The following is a 25070-nucleotide window of genomic DNA, read 5'->3' as shown; positions in this document are numbered from 1 at the left end:
CTCCATCTTTTGGTCCGGGAAAAATCAGGTTAACAAGAGTCACGTGATTCATAAATCTCCGCGGTGTCATATTTTGTTTTTATGATGAGCGCTTGAATGAAGTGGCTTGGGATGTTTCATGACATTAAAGGTGCTAAGTAAATACAAGTGGTTGTTGCCATAGCAATATTCCCAACCTGCATGTGAACGCTGCACCGATCTGTCGTCTTTCACAGACAACAAGTGATTAATTGCTTCATGTCAGCCTTTTCCAGAGAGGACTTGAAGAACTCGCATCTTCCTGTCTTTACCCATCTGTTCTTTTCTCATCACTGCTTCAATCATTCCAGATCTTTTGTATTCTTGTTTGAAAACCCTCAAACTTCACTGATATAATCCTTTTTTTAAAAAAAAATCAACATTGGCGAAGAGTTTGGTGGAACTTTGACATTTGTCCTTCGGTTAAGAGGAAAAGGCAACATTAAATGTTATTAAAAGCACATTCCAGAGGCTGTAGAACCAAAAGTGTGTAGCATTTTCAAATTGACATGTTTATGGTGACGGGGCAAGCCCATGTGGGATGCTGCTCGGAGGGTCAGTGTGGACTCGATGGGCCGAATGGCCTCCTTCCATACTGTAGGGATTCTATGAAGACAGAGGAACTAACTTTGGGTTTCCTCAAAAGAGGCAGAGAAACTAATGGTGCAATCCAACAACAACTTGAGTGCACGTAGTGCCTAAATGATAAAACTTTCCCCAAGGAGCTTCACAGGAATGCTATAAGCCAAATGTTGACTGCGAGCCACACGAGGAGCTATTAAAGCCTCTGCCTTAGCATGTCAGCATTGCAATCTCCGCATCCCACTGATGTTTATAAAGGCAGCTCGAGCCAAAAAGGGTGAGATGAAAGTCCTGATTATCAAAATATTTAAACTGAATTGATCTCAAGCTGAGGTTGAAAGGTTATAGAGTCACAGACGTTTGACAGTACACACCACTGTGACCACAATGGTCATCAAACACTTGTCTATTTTCCAGCACATGGCCCTAGGCCTTGTATGTTATGGTGTTTCAAGCAGACGTAGAGTCACACAGCACAGAAACAGCCCCTTCGGTCCAACCAGTCCATGCCGAATGTAATCCCAAACTAAACTGGTCCCACTGCCTGCTCCTGGCCCATATCCAAACCTTTCCTATCTTATCCAAATGCCTTTTAAATATTGTAATTGTACCCACATCCACCACTTCCGTCAGGAAGTTCACTCCACACGCAAACTACCATGTTTACATTACTTAGTGTGGAAACAGGCCCTTCGGCCCAACAAGTCCACACCGAGCCGCCAAAGCACAACCCAACCAGACCCATTCCCCTACATCTACCCCTTCACCTAACACGACAGGCAATTTAGCATGGCCAATTCACCTGACCTGCACATCTTTGGACTGTGGGAGGAAACCGGAGCACCCGGAGGAAAGCCACACAGACACGGGGAGAATGTGCAAACTCCACACAGTCAGTCAACTGAGGCGGGAATTGAACCCAGGTGTCTGGCACTGTGAGGTAGCAGTGCTAACCACTGTGCCACCGTGCCGCACCATCTGTGTAAAACATTTTGTTCTCGTGTCTTTTTTAAATCTGTCTGCTCCCACCTTAAAAATATGTCCCCTTGTCTTGAAATCTCCCATCCTACAGGGAAGACAACTATCATCAGCTCAATCTATACCCCTCATTATTTTATAAACTTCTATCAGGTCGCCTCTCAACCTCCTACACTCCAGTAAAAAAGTCCCAGCCTTTCTTTATAACTCCAACTTTCCATAACAGGCAACATCCGGGTAAATCTCTTCTGAACCCTCTCTGATCTAAATAGTTTTGAAGATTACTGCCTCCTGAGGATTGGGGTGGCACAGTGACTCAGTGGTTAGCGCTGCCGCCTCATAGCGGCAGGGACCCGGAGTCGATGCCACCCTCGGTGTGGAGTTTCCACATTCTCCCCGTGACGATGTGGGCTTGCTCCGGCTTCCCCTCACGGTCCAAGCTGTGCAGGTTTGGGTGGATTGGCCATGCTGAATTGCCCATAGTGTCGAGGGATGTGGAGGCTAAGTGGGTTAGCCATGGGAAATGCAGGGGTAGGGGGTTGGGAGTGGGAGGGATACTTTTCAGAGGGCTGGTAGGGGCCAAATGGCCTGCTTCCAAACTGCAAAGATTCTACCGTCCTTTAAGTCAGTGAGTTCCAGATAATCACCATGCTCATAATGACATTTTCCTCAAATCCCCTCTAAACCTTATTTTGAAATGGTGACGGGTCCCGCCTTTTGACTTCTCTACAAAGAGGTAAAGTTTCTCCTTATCAATAGTACATACAGTCCTCAGGACACAAAGGTTGTCTTCCAGAGTATGGTTAAAAGCCCATTCGTGGACACGTCAGAGTACAAAATGGAGGAAGATTAGATTCTCTACAGTGTGGAAACAGGCCCTTCGGCCCAACAAGTCCACACTGACCCTCCGAGGAGTAACCCACCCAGACCCATTTCCCTCTGACTAATGCGCCTAACACTATGGGCAATTTAGCATGGCCAATCCACCTGACCTGCACAATTTTGGATTGTGGGAGGAAACCAGAGCACCCGGAGGAAACCCACACAGACACGGGGAGAATGTGCAAACTCCACACAGACAGTCACCCGAGGCTGGAATCGAAACCGGGTCCCTGGCGCTGTGAGGCAGCAGTGCTAACCACTGAGCCACCATACCACCCCCGAAAAATATGAAACTGTTGTTCATAAGTCCGAGCAACTGCTCGCGTGTCAAATCTTTAAGTTCATTGTTAACGTGGGATCTCGTCTGTAAGTCGGATGTTTAAAACATGGACACCACCCGCCCAGCACTTGAAGTTAGGGATACTCCAGAGGCCAGAATTAAATAAACAGGAATATTCTCGAAAGTTGTAAGGCTGCATTTCACAGAGATGGGGAAAGACAAGGCTACAGCCAGACTCAAAAACAAAGCAGGTTGACAATGGTTACTGCTAATGATTCATCATTAGCACTTTCAAGGCTGAAACAGATTTTTAATCAGTAAAGGAATGAAGGGTTATGGGGTAAAGGCAGGGAAAGGTGAGTTGAGGATGATCAGATTAGCCATGGTCTCACTGAAAGGTGCAGCAGTTCAATGGGCTGAATTGCCTAATTCTGTTCCTATGTTTTCTCTTATTGTGCTACAGAAAGTACTTTATGCAAAAGAGCTCTGGAGTGCAACTCAACGGAGAAACACAAGTTCTTCCTTCTGGATATTTTACTTTTATATTTTTGGGAGACTAAAGTAAAAACCAAAACAAATGGGTGTTCTGTCCAATGGTGGCAAATGTGCTCTATATTTATACTGGGAAAGTTGGAGGGTTTGAGCTATAGGGAAAGGCTGAATAGGCCGGGGCTGTTTTCCCTGGAGCATTGGAGGCTGAAGGGTGACCTTATTATAGAAGTTTATAAAATCATGAGGAGCATGGAAAGGGTAAATAGACAAGGTCTTTTCCCCTGGGTAGGGGTGGTCAAAACTAGAGGGCATAGGTTGAAGGTGAGAGGGGAAAGATTTAAAAGGGAGCTAAGGGGAAACCTTTTGATGCAAAGGGTGGTGTGTGTATGGAATGAGCTGCCACAGGAAGTGGTGGAGGCTGGTACAATTACAACATTTAAAAGGCATCTGGATGGGTATATGAATAGGAAGGGTTGAGGGGGATAGGGTGAAATGTTGGAAGATAGGACGAGATTCATTTAGGATATCTGGTCGGCATGGATGAGTTGGACTGAAGGGTCTGTTTCCATGCTGTACAGCCCTATGACTCTACAAGTGCCTAAATCAACATACTTGACCTCAGATATATATCCGCACTAACAGAGGATTTTATTCACAGAGTGCAAACTAATTTTTTTTTTTAAAAGAGTCCCTACATTTTATTTGTGAGTGAAAAGAACAGCTCCATACACCACCGACCTGAGATTACTGATGTTAGTGACTGTCAGAGTGTTAGGGTCCCTGTGTACAAAAACACCTATCTTGTCATCAAACAGCTGCTGAGAAAATAAAAAAAAACAGACATGGTTCCAATGCTTTTCATCATTTGTTTATCAGGACAAAAGCAAAAACGCCAAATTTCAAATCACCACAAGAAGTTATGTGGCAGGAGGAGAGAGTACTTACTGGTTGACAGATTGGCCAAGATGTTGCGGTAGAGAAAAGCATTAATGAATTGGTCCTGATTTTTGAGAATTTTTGACCACCTCCCACTTTTCAGCAATATTCACATCACTTAGTCATAGAGTCATTAACCTGGCTTATGAGGAGAGACTGGGATTATATCCATTCAAATTTAGAAGAATGAGAGGGGGGGATTTTATAGAAACGTATAAAATAATGAAGGGAATAGATAAGATTGAAGCAGGGAGATTGTTTCCACTGGTGGGTGAATGTATAATGAGGGGGCATAGCCTCAAAATAAGGGGGGGGGGAGCAGATTTAGGACTGAGCTGAGGAGGAACTTCTTCACCCAGAGGGTCGTGAATCTGTGGAATTCCCTGTCCAGGGAAGCCGTTGAGGCTACTTCATTGAATGTTTTTAAGGTAAAGATGGATTTTTCTACAGTAAAGGAATTAAAGGTTATGATGAGGGTGGGTGTAGGGGTGGGGGTGGTGGGGGTGAGTGGAGCTGAATCCACAAAAAGAATCAGCCATCATCTTATTGAATGGTGCAGCAGGCTCAATGGGCCAGATGGTCTCCTGCTCCTAGTTCTTACGTTTTTCAGGTGGACTGTTTAGTGAAGCCAAAATGCAAATATTTACATTGTGAGAACAACAGGTTTAGGCATTGAAAACGTGTCATTTGCAGTGTTCAGTGCTGCTAATTCACCCTGTACATCAAGGGCAAAATATTCATTCCATCCTGTTTAAAGTTCCAATATCTGGCAACAAATGGAAAAAAAAAGGCAAAACATTATGTTGATGCATGTGCTTTAATGTGTATTTATTCACAATCGATACTCACAGACAAATGGAGACAAGTTGCTCCTGACAGCTACTAAAGTTAACAGGTAACATAGACTGCAAACAATCTGCTTTCACACGATATTAAGACTTGTGATAATGATACTTGCTCCGACCCAAGCCTCTTTCATCTGGCAAATGAATTTGCTCTTCAGAACAGATTATAGAAAGGCTGTGGGTCACCTTTACTGCATCGGATTTGAAGTCACTGCTTATTCATAGAGTCATAGAGATGTGCAGCATGGAAACAGACTTGGCCCAACTCATCCATACCAACCAGATATCCCAACCCAATCTTGTCCCACATGCCAGCACCCAGTCCATATCCCTCCAAACCCTTCCTATTCATATAGCCATCCAAATGCCTTTTAAATGTTGCAATTGTACCAGCCTCCACCACTTCCTCTGGCAGCTCATTCCATACATGTACCACCCTCTGTGTGAAAACGTAGCCCCTTAGGTCTCTTTTATGTCTTTCCCCTCTCACCCTAAACCTACGCCCTCTAGTTCTGGACTTCCCCACCCCAGGGAAAAGACTTTGTCTATTTATCCTATCGATGCCTCTCATGATTTTATAAACCTCTATAAGATCACCCCCTCAGCCTCCAACACTCCACAGAAACAGCCCCAGCCTGTTCAACTTCTCCCCATAGCTCAAATACTCCAACCCTGGCAACATCCTTGTAAATCCTTTCTGAACCCTTTCACATTTCACAACATCATTCCAATAGGAAGGAGACCAGAATTGCACACAATAACATGGTCAAATCCCACTTGTATGAAGACTTGGGACATTTTCATTGACTGGGAGAGATGGTGATCTAGTGGTATTACCACAAGAGGATTAATCCAGAGACCCAGGTAATATTCTGGGGAGCTGGGTTTGAATGCCACCATCACCGATGGTGGAACTGAATTAAAATCTGGAATTAATAATCAATTGGTGGGAGAAAATTCCCACCTGGTTCAGTGATCTCCTTTATCAGAGGAAATCTGCAGTTCTTATTTGATCTGAGTTAAACGTGACTCCGGGGGATCTAAGATGGCAGCGATCTGAGAAAATCACACTGCAGAGCTTCGCATAGCAGCAGGAGCAGGATGGTCCTTTAACCCACCCAACCCAGGTCATCGGGATTTCTTGGGGTGTTGGAAAGATTGTGGAGCCCCAAGAAACATTTAAAAATTGACTTATCTGTCCAGAAATGCCTAAAAAGGAAGGAAGAGCATCTGAAGCCAGGTCTGCAGCTCAGCCTGCAACAGCCTCAGAGCCGATTACTCTCCAGGACCTGGTGAACCAGCTCTCGAAATCTCGCGAGATGTCGGGGAAACAGATTGAAGAGAAGCTGGCTCCAGTCTCTCTCATGCTGTAGAAGCATAAGCAGCAGCTGGGAGACCTGGAGAAGAGGACGAATGAGGTGGAGCACAGGGTCACAGTGGTGGAAGCTGATGCCAGTTCATTCAAGGAAGAGATCCAAGCCCTGAAGACGCAGGTTCGTAATTTGCGTGACCAAGTGGATGATCTTGAAAACAGAGGCAGGAGAAAAAACATTCGGATCATCGGTCTGCCTGAGGGTAAGGAAGGTGAGCGGCCTGCGGAATTTGTTGAAGAATGACTTCCAAAATTCCTTGACTTGGAGACTGGCACAAGAGGATTGAAGGTAGAGAGGGCTCACCGGGTCGCAGCACGGAAGTCGGTTCTGGGTAAACGCCCTCGTCCTTTCCTGGTGCGGTTCCATCATTACCGGGATAAGTAGAGAGTCATGGAGGCTTCCAGACCCCAGGGGAAGGATCCAAAGGCCCTAATTTATGAGGGGTCTAAGATCATGTTTTTTCAGGACTTTTCAGCGGCAGTGATCCAGAAATGAAAATCGTATGATGGTGTCAAGAGAAGACTGACGGAATTTGGGATTCAGTACTCCCTGAGATATCCGGCAGTGCTTCGGATCACCTTCGATGGATCCATGCATCTCTTTGACACATTGGAGAAGGCAAGAGACTTTATGGACAAACTAACTTAAGTTAAACAATTGTAGTATGTATAAATATTGTTGTTTGGGTATGTGTTTATCATTCTGTAAAAGAAATGGAGGAAATCCAGTTGGAGCTTTGTTTTTCCCTTCTTTTTCCTCGATTGATATTAATTTGGTTCAAACTATGTCTGGCGGTGGTTAAGATGTACATTTTAAATTTCTAAGTTAGGACATACCAAAGGATGGGTGGGGTATTTATTCCCTTTTTTTATGAAAGAATGTTTTTTTATTCATATTGATATTCTATGGGGTGTTTATTCTTTTTAGCTCGCGCTAGTGATGCAGCTCTAGCTGGGAGAAGTGAAGGTGGTTGAGATGGTTAGATGCCTATTTATGGGCAGTTCGGGATGGGTAGTTGCCCCCTCCGGACAGCGGGTGAGTTCCCCTACTCAGCGCCATTGGCGCTTTATATGTTGGTTTGTTTTCTGGTTTTTGTTGTTTTTTATTTTTTGAAATTTTGTATGTTTGTTAAATGTAGTGGTTTTAGTTTATGTAGTTTTTATATTTGGTGGATCATGCGACACTAAGGCTCAGCAATTTGTGGTTCGGGTTCCTTCTCTCTGGAATTTAAATGTAATTGCAGAAGATTATGGCTAATGATTTGATTAAATGGTGTACCTGGAATATCAGGGGAAGTCACTCACCAATTAAGAGGACCAATTAATCCAGTGTACCTCATGGTTAAAATTAAAGATGTTACAGTGGATTCAAGGTACTGGCGAATGGACCCCTTTATTCTCATGGAGAGCAAATTTATGGAGTATTTCTCTAGGGAATTTCGGGCATTCCTAGACATCAACATAGGCTCGGTTGATAGCTCATCTGTTCTCTGGGAAACTGCCAAAGCTTATTCCAGGGGGTTAGTTATTTCATATTCCACAAGTAGGAAGTGACAGAAGGGTGAACAGCAACGTCTCCTTGAAGCACAGTTGAAGGCAGCTGAGAAGGCCTATTTTGACAGACCCTTGTTGGTCAAACTACAGAGGATTACGGCACTGTGGTCAGCACTAAATTCTGTGCTCGCACAGACAGCAAAGAAGGAGCTGGCTTTTGCAAAGCAAAGATTATATGAGCATCGTGACAAACCAGGCAAATACTTAGCATACCTTACCAGAAAGAGAAGTGTCCCACAAACCATTACAGTGATTAGGGAAGGGTCTGGGAACCTAACATGTGATTCTAAAAAGATTAATGTGGCATTCCAGAGATTCTACTCTAAGTTATATCAGAGGAGGGGCAGGCCAAAATGGAATCCTTTTTTAGAGATCTGAAGCTCCTGGGTGTGACTCCCGAACAACAGTCCTTTCTCAATGCCCCATTATCAGAGCAAGAAGTGCAGGAAGCTGTGAGGCAGCTTCAGAGTGGAAAGTCCTGATGGACTTCCCAGTGAATTCTATAAGGAATTTATAAGTATACTGTCAGGCCTGATGCTGAATATGTTTAATGATTCATACAGTCATGTTTGTCTCCCACCATCTCTGAGAGAGGCCAATATTTCACTTATCCTTAAAAAAAGGAAGGATCTGGAAGACTGTGCTTCATACAGGCCCATCTTGCTCTTAAATGTGGACTTTAGGATCCTCTCTAAGGCTCTTGCGTTAAGGCTGGAGACTGTGTTACCTTCTATTATTAAAGAGGATCAGACTGGCTTCATAAAGGGTCGCAGATCCTCCAATAACGTTAGGAGGCTGCTTAACGTAATTCAAGCATGCCGACAGCAGTCAATACAGGGATTGGTGATTTGTTCAGTTGCAGAGAAGGCATTTGACCGAGTTGAGTGGCCGTACCTTTTCTATACTCTAGACCGGTTTGGTCTGGGCGAAGTTTTCATAAGATGGGTAAAGGTTCCCTACAGTGTACCTCTCGCTGCGGTCATTACCAATGGGGTACGATCAAGCAATTTTAATATTTCTAGGGGCAGCCGGCAGGGCTGTCCCCTTTCACCATTACTTTTTACGTTGGTGATTGAACTGTTGGCAGAGGCCAATCGTGGGGATCTCAATATATCAGCTCCAGAAGTGGGGTCAAAATTACATAAGATCTCGCTGTATACAGATGATGTTCTAATTTTCTTGACAAATCCAGCAGTTTCAGTACCTTGCCTGATACAATGCATTCACGCGTTGGGCGCTTTTTCAGGGTATAAGATTAATTTTGCTAAATCAGAGGCTATGCCTATGGGTGGTCTTACGAAAGAGTTGGCTCTTGATAGTGACTATAGATTCCCATTTAGGTGGTCACAGAGGGGTTTTGTGTATTTGGGCATATTCATTACTCCAGTTCTGGATTGGCTGTTCAAAGCCAATTTTACTCAATTATTTGAAAAAATTGAACAAGATCTCCAAAGATGGGAGGCACGTCCTGTCTCATGGTTGGGTTGGATAGCGCTTATTAAGATGAATATTCTCCCTAGTTTGCTATACCCTATACGGATGCTTCCCCTGATTTTCAATAAACAAACACTCGGGAGACTGAACAGTTGGTTCAGCTCCTTTATCTGGCACCGTAAACGGCCCCTCATTAAATTAGCCAAACTGCAGTTGCCTCACAGATTGGGGGGAGTACACCTTCCGGACATTAAAAATTACCAATTAAGCTCGCTTTTGACCTACGTAAGTGATTGGGTTTGTGGGGACCCTGTTTCAATATGGCGAGATATCGAAGTCTCCCAGGCAAGGTGCCCCCTTACCAGTTTGCTATTTTTGGACAAGGTGAGGACAGTTAGGGAATATTACCATAACCCAATAGTCATCAATACTGATAAAGCATGGAGGGCAATTCGGCAGAGGGAAGGTAATATTGGGAAAACATCTTTGTTTACACCTTTAGTGGGTATGCCGAGTTTTCAACCAGGTATGATAGATTCAGGATTTAAATGTTGGGCCGCTAGGGGTATATCTTGCATGGTTGATTTATTTGAGGGAGATTTAATGGTGTCCTTCGATCAGTTAGTATGGAAGTACGAGTTACCTAATTGAGACCTCTTTCGTTTTTTTCAAGTTAGGGATTTTATTCAAAAAAGGACCACATTTTTGACCGATCCCTACAAATTGGACACAGAAAGAGGGATACTAAGGGCTAAGAGTACACTCTCTGTCAGTACTCTATATCACCAATTGGGGGGGTGCCACCTCAGATGAGTCTGATCGACTCTGCAAGATGTGGGAAAGAGAGCTGGGTGTTGAAGTTTCTTCATAGGCATGGGAGGATATTTGGGAGAATGCAAGGAAGATATCAATTTGCAATAGGACCCATGCTTTACAGTTGAAGATTCTCCACAGGGTCCACTTAGCCCCAGACCGTTTGTCAAAATTTAAACCAGGGGTATCTTCAGCATGCCCCAAGTGCAAGGTCTGTACGGGTACTCTTACCCATTGTCTTTGGTCTTGTGACAGGCTTCAAACATATTGGAGCGCTGTGGTGGGTGCAATTGAGAGGATTTTAGGTGTAGAGGTGGAGAAGGACCCTATTTCGCTCCTTTTGGGCCTACCCATTGTATTTCCTGCAGACTCGCATAAGGCAAAACTTTTCAATATTCTTACATTCTGTGCAAGGAAGAATATCTTGCTCGGTTGGATATCAGAAAACCCCCCCAGGCCTGTCGGGTTGGCGGAAGGTTGTTATGGAGCATATTCCCCTGGATTTTCTCACAAATATGGTACACCACAAAACTGAGAATTTTTACAAGACATGGCAACCCTTTTTGAAATACCTGGACACAGATTTATCTGCCACATTAACAAGGGCTTTTATAGAGCCGTAACGATTGTGTTTCATGAGTCCAATATCCAGGGAGGAGGAACTGTGAACATATGAGTGTTTTGTTTGGCTGGGCTGAGTTATTACCATTTATTTGTTTGTTGTTAGGTATTTATTTAGTTAGTTAAAAAACTAGTTTAGGTTTTTTAAAAATTTTATACTTCTCTATATATGTTTGTACATTCGTATAGGAGGGTGGGTTGGGGAATTTTTTTATTATTTGGGTTAGTTTTGTACTATTTTTGTACTGTTTTGAATTGCATTGTTTTGTATTTGTTGTAATATTTAAAAATCTATTTTTTCTTAATAAAAATATATTATTAAAAAAAACGTGATTCCAGACCCACAGCAAAGTGGTTGACTATAACCTGCCCTCTGGGCAATGAGGGATGGGTAATAAATGCAGCTCCAGCCGGTGATGCCCAATAATGCATTTTAAGAAGTGTAACATTTGTTATTGTTGAAAATATAGTGACTTTACTAACCATCAGGATGTAATGATTGCATTTAAAAAATTAATTCTAATTGCTCCACATGAAATACCCAGAGAAACAGACACTCCAATTACCAATTCCACCTCTCTACTATTTGCTTTCTCACATCTTTCTTGTAGTGCTGGTCAACTTGTCAAAAAACCGAGGTGCTTTCGCTTTCTACTTGCGATGTCGGATACCTGGGACGACTGTTTGGAGATTTTAATTGAACTCAGTGCTGATGACGGGAATCATTTTGTTCAAGTTATGGAGCTGGAGAGTGTGGGATACCATCCTCAACAGATGTTGCTCAGGCAATATAAACCTTTGGAATTGCAACCACATTTGAATTTGGCCTGTGTGCAGTTTCCAAAAACAGTTACGTGCTTCAGTAAAGATGTTTGAAAATGAGGAATATAAAAGATGGGCAGAAACTTTTTTAAAAAGGACCAGGATTAGCAGTGAACCTGGTATCTCAAGTACAGATGGCAACAGTCCATAACTTTGATTATTTTTCTTCTCTTCAGAACAGCTACAGATGGTGATGTTCCTTTGTTAACAAACTATACTCATGCCAGGCCACAACACATTCTGTTAATAATGCTGATGATCTGACGATAATTCACTCCCTCGTGGTCCAGCTAATTATTTCATAAGGCTCACTTCTTTGAATATTTTTGGCTGTTGCTTCTGTGGTGAGTACAGAAGCTACCAGTGTAGGTAAATTATATACCAGAGATCCTCCTGTGGCGCAGCACGCATCTCACTGAAAAAGACAGCTTTTCTCACATTGATCTCTCTCACTGTCGTGTTGCTGTCTCTCTCTCTCTCTCTCTTTCTGTCTTTAAATCTCTGTTTCTCAACCCTTTATCTCTCTCTCGCCTGCCTCTTGTCTCTGCTTTCCTTCTCATCCTGCCTCCTTCTCATCCTTCCTCTCTTTCATTTCCCACCTTTCGGCCGAGAGATGATACAGGGAGAGGCAAGGCTTGAGGGAGAGAGGACGTCCAGGTACTGGTGGACTTCATTTTCCAGACAAGCCGGACGGTTAAATGTGGCCTTTAAGAGATTTGTCTTTGCCCCATTATGAATGCGCTCCCTGTCACATCAGGTCCTCTACCCTCTCAAGTTACCACTCTCCCCTCTCCGTTCTCCGGGTGTCAGTCTCTCCTCACTCTCCTCAACTCTTAACCCTTGAATTTACCCACCTCCCCTTGCCTTCACTCTCTGTGTGCAAATTGGCTGCACATTACACAGGGCTTCACTTCAAAATCATTTCATGGGTTTGCAAAACATCTCGAGATGCCAGGCAGTGGAAAGAAGTGCAAGTCTTTCTTTTACCAGGGGCGGGAGGGAATTGAAGATTTTCCATATGACCTTCTCACTCAGATGTAGACGCACACAGATGCTTTTCACGCCACTGTGAGTTATGAAACCTTGCAAATGATTCACTTCTAAAGCCTCATTCCGAGCGCAGAAATAACAGTTACCGAGAAAATAAAATGGAATCTAAAAATGTTTACGTGAGCGTTTTGGATGATTTGTGCGATGCTCGTGTGTAATTACAAAGAAGCATTTTTCTTCTGACCTGGCACCATTAACACATAAATAAACCCATCAGTGCACCTCCAACAAGAACAACATGCACTCAATACACTTTTGATGCAATATCACTCCAGACATCAAAGTTAATATGCAATATGTGGACAGATGAAAATATAATTAGCTCCCAATGTTATCAATTTCTCAAATTGTAGTTTTGGCATTTTTCTGTCGAGTTGTTTTATTTTATTTTCATGTATCTTCTCAAATCTCATCGCAAATGAAATAAATTGAATTTCTATAGTGTTCCAAAAAGCTTAACAGCCAAATTAGCTTCAGTTAGGAGGTTAGATTGAAGAGGTTAGGACTGTTCTCCCTGGAGAGTTGATGACTGAAAGGACATCTGTTCAGAGTATTCCAAATCAAAATCATGAGCGGGCTAGACAAAATAGATAGGGAGAGACTTGCAAAAGAAATAGAGATTGAGACGGCAAAGGTTTAAAAGTGATGTGTAAAACAAAACAAGGGTGACATGAGAGAAAGAAATATCACCGAGTGAGTACCTAGGTTCTGGAACGCAACGCCTGAAAATGTGGCGGAGGCAGGTTCAATTCAGGTTCTGAGGAAGGGTCACTCGATCTGAAACGTTACCTCTGATCTCTCTGCACAGATGCTGCCAGACCTGCTGAGCTTTTCCAGCTATTTGTCTTCAATTCAGATATTCAGGAGGAACACTGGATAGAAATGGTGTGTAGGGATACGGGGAAAAGACAGGAGATTGGCACTAAATAACAGAACCCTTGCAGGCACAATGGGCTGAATGGCCTCCTTGTGATCCTGTGAAATGCTTCCTGGAGTATCACTCATTCATTGGCGGTCCCTCAGAGATGGGGATGACTCTCTGCCACTCTCAGGGCAAGTCCATAGAGGACTGTATAGAGGCTTCCACAGGCTCTGTCAACTTGGGGCAAAAGGTGGTCACGGGAATGGGTGGGTGGGGCGTTGATGTGGCAGTGTGCTCCTTTCCCTGTTGTCACCTGGCTTCCACTTTCTCCTGACGGCAAGTCTCAAAGTGTTCAATGCCTTCCCAGATGCTCCTCCTTCACTTTGGGACAGTCTTGGGCCAGTGATTCCTTGGTGTTGGAGTGTGATCGCTCAAGCGTAGTCACTGTTGGGAACGAAGCCCAGACAGAACACCTTGGTAGCACAAATAACCTGATGGAACATGCACTAGACCAGGTTTCAGAATACAAAGCCGTAGTTTTCTCCATATTCTGGTCAGTTGTACTTATCCACATTAGGTTTGTCTGATTTCTGCATTACAATACTGCATTACTCTTGCAGTAATTATGCAGCGATTACAAGGTTGGGACTGGGGTCGAACAATGGCTCATGTTTGAACATTGGAACCAAGTCAACATCCAGTGGCTGATCTCATAATCTGAGGCAACACCAGTGGCTGAACAGCTCCAATGGCTCACCATGAGAAAAACGAGGGAAGCAACCATGGACTAGGGTCTAGCTAACTCACCGAGCCAACTCCCAGTTCCAAGCTACAGCTCTGCCAAGATAACATGATTCCATCTGAATGACTTGGTGGTATAGAATTGGAGTATTATTGGGATAGACATGCTTTCAAACTGTTTCATCCTGTCCAGAAAGAATGCCAAATTTCCAAAAGGGAACAACAATCTGCACTGCATGAGAAACGGAGTGCTGATTAATCATGGTACTGTCCTCGAAAACGCACCAAGAAACTATTGTCCCCAGTGCGTTTGATTAATTCCCAGCCACATTACTTTGACCTGCGAGAGACCAGGTCCCACATATGAATATATTCACACTCCAGCAATGCATGATAATTGTGAGCCTGACTGATTGGTTGATTTGTCAATATAATTCCCATCACCCTCAGCAATGTTCATACAGAAGATCGCTTCCCGCCCTGCCCCAGTTTGAACCTTGCCATTCTCGAGCTGAACACGTGTTGCTGGTTCTTGTATCTAGCCTAATGAGTGTGAGATTAGAAGCTTCAACGACATGCCTTTTAACGAACATGCTTCATTTTATTTGATTTTGTTGCGGATTTGCCCTGTTTTTTTAAAATCGTTAGTGTTTATGACTGGATAAACCCTTCACCACCACAATAGGTCAGTTTGTATCTCCAGCTTCACAATAAATTAATTGTGAACCTTGATTTAAATACAGATTGCTCCCATGAGGCTCACTAACTCACACAAGCAGCCCTTGATGACAGAGAGGTTCGACACATTGGAACTAATTTGACCAGCTTACCTGTCTTCCACACTGACGAGCAACATTGAATTTGCAGACTAACCTCCAGCAATCTCCCTGTCCAGTCTGGCACTAGTCTTTTTTTTTAAAATGCTGTATTTCTCTTGAACTGGGACATGGGTGTCATTGGCTAGCCTATTTGTTCACCATCAACACCTGTCTAGATTAGACTCCCTGCAGTATAGAAACAGCACCTTCGGCCCAACAAGTCCACACCGACCCTCCAAAGAGTAACCCACCCAGACACATTCTCCCTGACTAATGCATCTAACACTATGGGCAATTTAGCATGGCCAACTCACTCTAGCCTGCACATCTGTGGATTGTGGGAGGAAACCCATGAAGACACGGGGAGAACGTGCAGATTCCACACAGATGGTGGCCAGAGGTGGGAATCGAACCCAGGTCCCTGGCATTGTGAGGCAGCAGTGCTAACCACTGAGCCACTGTGAAGATAAGCTACCCTCTTGAACCACTGAAGTTTTGTGGATGCCAGTGTGACTCACATAGAAACATCAAAAATAGGAGCAGGAGTGAGACCTTCGAACCTGCTCCACCATTCAATATGATCATGGCTGATCATCCAACTCTGTCCCCTGTTCCAGCATTCTCTGCACATCCTTTGATCCCTTTAGCCCTAACAACAATAACTGACTCCTTTTTTTTCAAACATGCAATGTTTTGGCTTCAACTGTTGCCTGTGGCAGAGACTTCCACAGGGCTCCACACTGTCTTGGTGAAAACATTTCTCCTCATTTCAGTCCGAAGTAGTTTAACTCTGTATCCTTAGACTGCGGTCTCCCTAGCCATCGGGAATATGCCTCCCACATTTACTGTAGTCTGGTCCCGTTAGGATTTCATCGGTTTCTCCGAGATTGCCTGCAGCCCCCCCACTCTCCTTCACATTGACAGTGAAGGAACGGCAGTATATTTCCAAGTCAGGAAGGTATGTGGCTTGGAGGGGAACTTGTGAATGGTTGTGTTTCCATCTGTGGGCTACCCTCATTCTTCCAGTTGGTAGAGGGTCTTATAGTGCTATCAAAGGACAGTGGGGAGAGAGAGTGAATGTTTCAGGGGGGTGTGTGGACATTTAAGGGTGCCAATCAAATACCCAGAATGGTGCCAAATTTCTTGAGCGTTGCTGGAGCTGCACCTGTCCAGACAAGTAGAGAGTGCTCCACCACACTCCCAGATGGTGGGACAGGATCTGGGGAGTCAGGAGGACAGTTACTCACCACAGGACTCTCATCTGTTCCTTTATCTATCGTATGTAGAAGGTCTGATTGCACACCTCACCACCCCCCCCCCCCCCACTGCCCCCGACCCCCGGCCCAGGGCTTGGAGGCATGAGGTGTATCTAGAGGAGCAAAGATGGGAGCAAAGGGCAGCATGATGGTTCAGTGGTTAGCACCGCTGCCTCACAGCACCAGGGACCTGGGTTCAATTCCTCCCTCGGGCAACTTTCTCATTGTCCCTGTGTCTGTGTGGGTTCCCTCCAGGTGCTCCACTTTCCTCCCACAATCCAAAGATGTGCAGGTCAGGTGGATTGGCCATGCTAAATTGTCCACAGTGTTCAGGGATGTGTAGGTTAGGTGCATTAGTCAGAGGTAAATATAGGATAGTAGGGGAATGGGTCTGGGTGGGTTACTCTTCGGAGGGTCAGTGGTGGGCCGAAGGGCCTGTTTCAAGACTAGAGGCATTCTGTGATTCAAAGCTCATTGTAACTCAGTTCAGCTTCTCCCTCAGTTTGCTTTGGAGGTTCTTCATGATATTGATGGGTAGCAGCACAGGTCAAGAGACTCATTTTACCTGGAGCCAAGTCTCTGTGGAACCTGCTAAGAGAGAGTCGATCAATCCACCATCAACGTGCTGATGTGACTGACTGGATAGGCAATCAGTGACGGAGATGGCTGGCTCTCGTACTACTGCATCCTTCCAGTTACAATAAATGCCTTCAAGAAATGCCGTTGCTGGACTCGCCCATCAGACATTGATCAGTGAACAATTGCCAGCAACAAAATCAGTACCGTTGTCATATCTCATGCAGCCGAGCAGCTACAGAGACATAGAATAATTTACAAGATTAAAAGGATGCCACCAACCCACCAGAGGCTAAATGCTGATCCAGATTATATCACTAAAGGCAATGTTACTTCACTGCACTCACACCACCCATTCAACTAACATAGTGACCCATCACTGGCACTGCTGATCGATCTCATAGATGGTTGTGACAACCAAATAGTTTACTATTGCCATCTTGGATTTATTTACTTTAACAAAATACAGCCCAGCAAAGGCAAAACTCTCTGCTCCTTTTCACTGTAACCCTTCATTTCCCACGTGTCGATTCTTGTAAAATTATTCCGAGAGATGCAGATTTCGAAGTAAAGTTAAACCTGGCTCTTGATATTGCAATCGATCTCTCAAATCTCAGGATGCTGTCCTTTGACTGACATGAGACATCTGCTCTAGCAACCCACTCACTCCCTCTCTCTCCAGCCAATACGGAGTGATTGGAAGAATGCATCTCGGAGTGTCTCTTCTCTCGCTGTATTCCCCGCCCTGTCCAAACACTTCCATAAGAAATACACACACAAACAGGCCATTCAGCTCCTCAAGCCTGCTCTACCATTCAATAAGATCATGGCTGATGTTCCTCACATCCACTTTCCCGCCCTTTCCTCAATTCCCCTCCTGATCAAGAATCTATCTCATCCTTAAATAAGACAAGGACGGTGCCCTCACAGCTCTTGCTGTAACAAGGAGCTCCAAAGACTCTCAACCCTCAGAGGGAAGAAATTCCTCTTCATCTCAGTCTTAAATTGGCACTTCTTTATGCACTCTGGTCCTAGACTCACCGTGGGGGAATCATCTTCCAACCGCAATGAGAAATTGAAATAAATAAATCATATTTAGGCTACAAAGGGAGGTCAGTCAGCATTGAGAACCAATGATACTCCACAGTCAAACAATATGCTCACTTTTCTGTCAATGTCAGTCCCCAACTCGAAGTCAAGTGTGCCCGTGTCAAATCGCTCAGGCCGAGATACATCTGCGTCAACCAATCAACGAAGGTCGCTAACAGGAAAGTTTGACCAGCCCCAACAGGCTTTGTTTCAATCCCTTCCAGCACTGCATAGACTTTGAAAGGAAGCGCTCAGAATGCAATGTGAATCTTTGCAAACGCCAAGTTTACATGGGATTTATTTTTGTCACAAACTTGAAGGAATTAAACAGCCTTCTCAAACAAGAATGCCCTCTCTTTCCAGAGCTCCAATTAAAGTTAAAACAAAACAAATAATGCAACAAAGTTATAAGATGAAATATCATCATCTTTCTCCAGCTGTTATTTCAATCACCTCGAGGCACAGATGTAAAGCAATATGCTGATTACAGGCAGAATTTTTGTTAAAGGATTTTGGCAGTGTTGTACGGCACTGACCTATTAGAAGTTAAATATTGCAGCTTATAAAACACCGAGTCAGTCTGGGTCAGTTTATGTTTGAAAGAAAAAAGGCAACCCATCATTTTTATGCAAAATCTCTCAAAGATTCGTTCGCTGAATTTTTGGGATGGAGGAATTATTATTACTTTGCATTTGCCTCAAGATTCATGGCTGCTTCTGATATTCATCATTCATGTTTATTTTTCCTTTAGAGTTTAAAAAGAAGAATTCTCTGTCTGATCAGTGGAAGTTATTCAAAGCAATATATTTAATGGGGTGCATGTAGCAAAAGGCCTTAAGCTAGTCAAAAACTTCAATTGCTCATCCATCAATCATTTTATTTTTGATGAGACTAGCCTTGTCAACCAACTGTTGTCACAGATGTCTCCCTGAAACAGTTTTCAATTTTTTTTTGTGGTTCTTTAAGTAAAGGAAAACTTTCATTTGCAGCCTAAGGATATCCCTATATCTTAGCTGGAGTCTCTCGAGGGATAGAATTTACTGTCTGCAAGGCAGGATTTTGGGAACGTTAAAAATAGAAACAGCAAAACACCATTTGCATTTCACAGAACTCTCACATTAATTTAAAGCTTTACACTTGGACTTTGTGGCTTCGTGGTTCATATCGACATTTTCCAGATTTTTATTTTGCCGTCACGGTTTATACTGATTGTTTCCGCTGCTGCCACAAATCAACACTGAAGGATAATCACCGAGAATAAACACAGAATGTTGAAGATGGGAAGTAACAGAAGGGGATGCAGTCGTTCAGTAACCCAACGGGAACACGAAGAGTAGGTTGCCACTTGCAGCTTTGCCAGATCACAGTTAACCTGCCTTTCGGTAAACATTAACCTGCTCTCAAGGAATCAACAACAATCCACCATTTTGCTCCCCTCGGTTTAAATACACAATGTACAATTTCTCCAGATCAACCACAACATGACTTAACGTAATCAGAATATGTTTACAACTAACCAGTTCAGAAACACCTATTCTGTTTTTATGTTATTTTACTCCCACATTCTTCAAGAGCTAAACTATTTCTATTTTAGTCTCACAGACCTCAGGGCTACTAGAATGAGCATAACTACCCAAGCACTGTCTTTAAACTTACTTTTGAGCATAATGAAAGTGGAAGTATTTTGTTTCTTGTCAAAGAATATTTGCATAGTCAATATTGACTTAATTTTTCAGACTTGCGCATCTTATACACGTTTTAGACCAAGAGACTTACAATCTGATTCCATAACGATTGTGTGGTTGGAAATCATTCGAATATTTGCTCACCCTAAGTGCATTAGCAAATGAGCCACCTGCAGTGAGGTCTTGTCAATAGAATGGGTTTAATGTTCTCACCTTATTTTGATCTGCCCAGTAAAGGAATAATCCCTGTGGGTCCACTTTCAAAGTAACAGGAGTTACAGTCGTGGAATCCTGGCAACAAGAGAGAGACACAAAAGTTATGATACTTGCTGCAACCACTGAATCTTCAAAGAAGGTGTTAATGATCAACACCGATAGCATTTGGGTGAAAAATTCAAAAGGCATGTCGCATGGCTATTCATATTTAATGCTTCTTCAACTTGTATTTCTCCTGTCAAGGTACTTTCAGACACATTACTGCAGAAATCAGAACCAAGTCATGGTGCAATTTATTTTTTTTAATACATGCACAACATTGAGCAGTAGAGTCACAGGTGTACAGCATGGAATCAGACCGTTCGGTCCAATGCGTCCATGCCGACCAGATATCCTAACTTAATCTAGACCCATTTGCCAACATTTGGCCTTTATCCCTCTGAACCCTTCCTATTCATGTACCCATCCAGAAGCCTTTTCAATGCTGGAATTGTACCAGCCTTCACCAATTCCTCTGGCAGCTCACTCCGTACATGCACCACCCTCTGCATGAAAATGTTGCCCCTCAAGTCCCTTTTACATCTTTCCCCCTCTCACTTTAAACTGATGCCCTCCAGTATTCACCCAGTTAATGTCTCAGCCTTCCTCAAGTTTTCTGAACACAGTTAACTTTGTCAGCAGTGGCTCTGAAGTCTTTGATATCATTTTGGTAAATAGCAAGAGTTAACTGCAGCCCATTTTCAATAAGTAATGTTTATTGATTATTATCTTCAAGTTTATTTTAGAGGGGAGAGTTAACATTATAAGAATTTTTACATGCATGCCTGCTGTGGTCTTAAGCTTAGCAGGAACATATTGCTCCCTCAACCTGTTGATGGGTTTTATCATTCAGCTACTCTGGTCACCATGAATGCTCTGAAGATGCAGCTCAAGATGCTGGATAGAGAGACACTAAGTAACGAATACTTTATACTGATGGTCCTTTTAATGACGCTGTGGTTGCTTCACTAGCACCCAATTCAATTTTTTTTAAAAATCATTTGTTCTTAAAACATTCCCCCAGCCTCAACAACCCACCCGCTGTCAGTTATGCATTTCTTGTTTTTCATTATAAAACAATAATATGCGCGGCTGTAAATGTGTTTGTGAATGCATTGTTACACATCAGATTTCAGAACCGCAAACACACCACTGACTTGCATCACTCCAATTAAAAGCAATACATCACATTGGCTGATCTTACAGGCACTGAGGGAGCTGTACAGAGCCAGGGTTTGCACCTTAGGGTCAGCACAGAGCTGAACTGGTGCAGTCCATATCTGCCAGTTGTCCCATTAATACAGTACAACACACAGATCAAAGAACATGAACAGTCACAAATTAATGCTAACCTGAGGTACAGACCAAAGGCACATACACACACACGCTCAAATATATACAGACCAAAGATACAGACTTGCTCAAATATGCACAGACCAAAGCACCCACACTTTCCAATATCCACAGACCAAAGTGTGCACACACACACAAATATACATAGATCATATCCCACGCACACAAACATACAGAGACCATAGCACACACACCCAGACAAACATACACAGATCATAGTGCGCACACACATATACACAGATCATAGCACATACACACACAAATATATACAGATCACAGCATTCACACCCACATAAATATACACAGATTGTAACGCACACTTACAAATATACACAGACCATAGTGCACACACACAAATAGACACAGATCACAGCACCCACACACAAATATACACAGATCACAGCGCACACACCCACACAAATATACACAGATCATAGTGCACACACATACACAGATCACACATACATATACACAAATATACACAGATCGTCACACACACATACACAGATCGTCACACACACATACACAGATCATCACACACACACAAATATACACAGACCATAGCATTCACACCCACACAAATATACAGACCATAGCGTGCACACCCACACAAACATACACAGATCATACAGCACACACACAGATCACCACATACACGTGTACACAGATCATGACCACACACAAACACAGATCACAAACACACACATATACACAGATCATAACACACACACAAATATGCACAGACCATAATACACACAAATATGCACAGAGCAAACACACACACATATATACACAGTTCATAAAACACAGATCATAACACACACAGAGATCATAACACACATTCACAGATCATAACACACACAAATATACATAGACCAAAACACACACACGTTGAGATTCAAACAGCTGATGACATACTGTCAGCCTGGATCTGATCTCCAGACTGAAAATGGGCAGGAAACAAAGCTTCCTAAATGTTGGACACGCGCACGTCTGTAGAAATAAAAAAAGACACGAGTTGCGTCGAGGCGAAGCGATAACCCGGAGAGGAATAGCTCCGTAAGGCGAGGAGAGGCAGAGAGTGCGGGGAGCGCACAGTGGGGAAGGGTCGAGGCCAGTGTACCCATACCGCGGCTGGTGCTGGGGAAAAGGCATGGGCTGAGACAGAACCAGCACCGGGCTATTTTTAAACCCGTCTCTCCCAGCTCCCCGTGGCCGGTGAGAGATTGCGGGGAGAGTCGCACTCCCTTGCACGGGAGGCTTCAGGGCAGCAGCAGCCAAACCTGCACCGGCTACTTACAAACACGCACAGAGAGAGAGAGAGAGAGAGAACAGGGATAAACAAACAGATAAAGGGGGAAATACTCTGCAAATATTTGGACGAGAGGAGGGATGAAAGTAAATGAGGGAAGCATTCAGCTACAAATAAAACACAGGTTTGGTTACTGGAAATATTAAGCAGCTGCTATATTCCAGGCTCAATACTCACATCATCCCATTTCATAAATTTGCTTCCCTTCTTTAAGTTCTCGGGTACGCTGACAGGTTTGAGTTGAAGGGCGTGTACACCAGCCTGAGCCCCAGCCATTGAGATACATTTAAACTTCTCCAAGTCCAGGGGGTGGGGGTGATTATAAACTGATCAAATTCAACCTCCCCATACACACAGTAAGTGTGTCTGGGGGAAATAACGTTAGTCCAGCTGGCGGTTCCCTTTTCTTTAATGTTCTTCCTTTGACCCCATCCTGCAACAGCACCACACACAAACCCCCTCCCCCAGGACCACTACCACTCAATCAGTTGACAGACATTAAAATAAAAACAGCCTCAGTGCTACACTGAGATAGCCAACTGACTCAGTTCTCTCACGTTGCCTCAATGGTCTTGGGAGCAGGAGCCAGTCACTGAGGGGAGGATCAGTGTTGAAAGCTGCAGCAAGACCCCTGAGACGCTACAGGCACTAGACACTAACATTATATTTTTTAAGGAAAAGCCAGTGACTTGACTGTCTCTGCGTACAGCACAGCTCTCTCTCTCTCTCTCTCTCACAAACACTGTGCACACATGTATAGAGTGTACAGCGACTCCTAGCTAACAGTCATTGCCACGACCAATAGTATTAGAGCTCAGCACATTCCTACTGAACAGCAAAACATCCTTAACTTGTGGGGATTTTATAGTAGCACATCCCCTTTCCATACTTGTGTCCATCACCTATTCATAAGACACACCATGGGTCTTCAAGGGGGTTTGAGCTACAGGGATAGGCTGAATAGGCTGGGGCTGTTTTCCCTGGAGCGTCGGAGGTTGAGAAGCGACCATAATCACAAGAGATTTATAAAATCTTGAGGGGCATAGATAGGGCAAATAGCCAATGTCTCTCAAGGTGAGGGGGGGAAAGATGTAAAAGTGACCGAAAAGGGGGCAGCTTTTTCACACAGAGGGTGGTGCGTGTATGGAGTGAGCTGCCAGAGGAAGTGGTGGAGGCTGGCACAATTACAACATTTAAAAGGCATCTGGATGGATATATGAATGGGCAGGGTTTACAGGGATATGGGCCGAATGCTGGACTCGATTAATTTAGGATATCTGGTCAGCATGGATGAGCTAGAACAAAGGGTCTTATTCCATGCTGTACGTCTCTATGGCTCTATGACTCTGATGATCTAACATCAAGCTAAATATTCGTGAGAGTTGACATTGGCCTCCCTTTCTTCCCATGTAGACCACAAGCAACATGAAACAATGAGGTGGTCATTTTGCTTCTGGAATGGCTATTTTTGTGACTGTATTCCATGCTGCACAGCTCTGGGTGTTAACTCAGTTGGGTAGTTTTCCTAATCAAAAAGCAAAGCAACGGTGGGTGCTGGAAATCAGAAACAGGAAGAGAAATTACTGGAAAAGTTCAGGGGGCCTGGCAGCATCTGCGAAGATAAATCAGAGTTAATGTCTAGTGACCCTCCCTCAGGCCTGATGCAGTTGTCCTGTCAAGTTGGTTAGCATGCTGTAGAGTGGCAGAACCTCATGGCTCAATGAAATGATGCCCTACGGCTGACTGTCTGCTACAATTAAATAATCTTTCTTCCACCACCTCCCCCCCCCCCCCCACCCTGCCTTTTCTCCATAACTTTTGACTCCCTTCCTGATTAAAAATCCACCTCACCTTTGAAAGTATTTATAAAGCCAGAGAGTCACAGAGCCATACAGCAGGGAAACAGACCCTTCAGTCCAACCAGTCCATGCCGAACATCATCCCAAACCTACCTCGTCCCAACTGCCTGCACTTGGCCCATATCCCTCCAACGCCTTTCCTATTCGTGTACTTATCCAAATGTCTTTTAAACATTGTAACTGTACCCGCATCCACCACCTTCCTCTCAAAGTTCATTCCACACACAAATCACTCATGTAAAAACTTCGTCCCTCCTGTCTTTTTAAATCTTTCTCCTCTCACATTAAAAATATGTCTTGCAATACCCTACTGGAGGGGGAAGACACCTGCTCTTCACCTTTATCCATACTCCGCATGATTTTATAAACATCTATAAGGACACCCCTCAACCTCCTACACTCCAGTGAAAGAAGTCCCAGCCTGTCTTTATAACTCAAACCTTCCATTCCTGGCAACATCGGGGTAAATCTTTTCTGAATCCTGTCAAGTTTAATAATATCCTTCCTACAACTGGCCGACCAAAACTGGACACAATACTCCAGAAGAGGCCTCACTAACATCCTCTACAACCTTAACATAATGTC

The 25070-nt window shown here is 43.7% G+C and overlaps 1 protein-coding gene across 3 annotated transcripts in view; it reads right to left on the bottom strand.

Moving 5' to 3' along the window:
• The window catches only part of plcb1 (phospholipase C beta 1), an 834527-nt gene extending 811122 nt beyond the window's left edge, over positions 1 to 23405 (bottom strand). For 2 of the 3 annotated variants that reach the window (XM_072581462.1, XM_072581463.1), the window contains exons 1-2: positions 22804 to 23405; positions 19920 to 19997 (exon numbers count right to left, since the gene is read on the bottom strand). In XM_072581462.1, coding sequence (XP_072437563.1) covers positions 19920 to 19997; positions 22804 to 22902 — 177 coding nt within the window. In that variant the 5' untranslated portion in view covers positions 22903 to 23405. The remainder of the gene's footprint in view (positions 1 to 19919; positions 19998 to 22803) is intronic. The other variant, XM_072581461.1, reaches the window with a different exon arrangement.
• Positions 23406 to 25070: the final 1665 nt, after the last annotated feature.

The sequence above is a fragment of the Chiloscyllium punctatum genome, chromosome 11, assembly GCF_047496795.1.
Source record: "Chiloscyllium punctatum isolate Juve2018m chromosome 11, sChiPun1.3, whole genome shotgun sequence".
Taxonomy (NCBI): Eukaryota; Metazoa; Chordata; class Chondrichthyes; order Orectolobiformes; family Hemiscylliidae; genus Chiloscyllium; species Chiloscyllium punctatum.
Note: the sequence above shows the minus strand (reverse complement) of the source record. Positions and strands in the feature narration are given on the sequence as shown.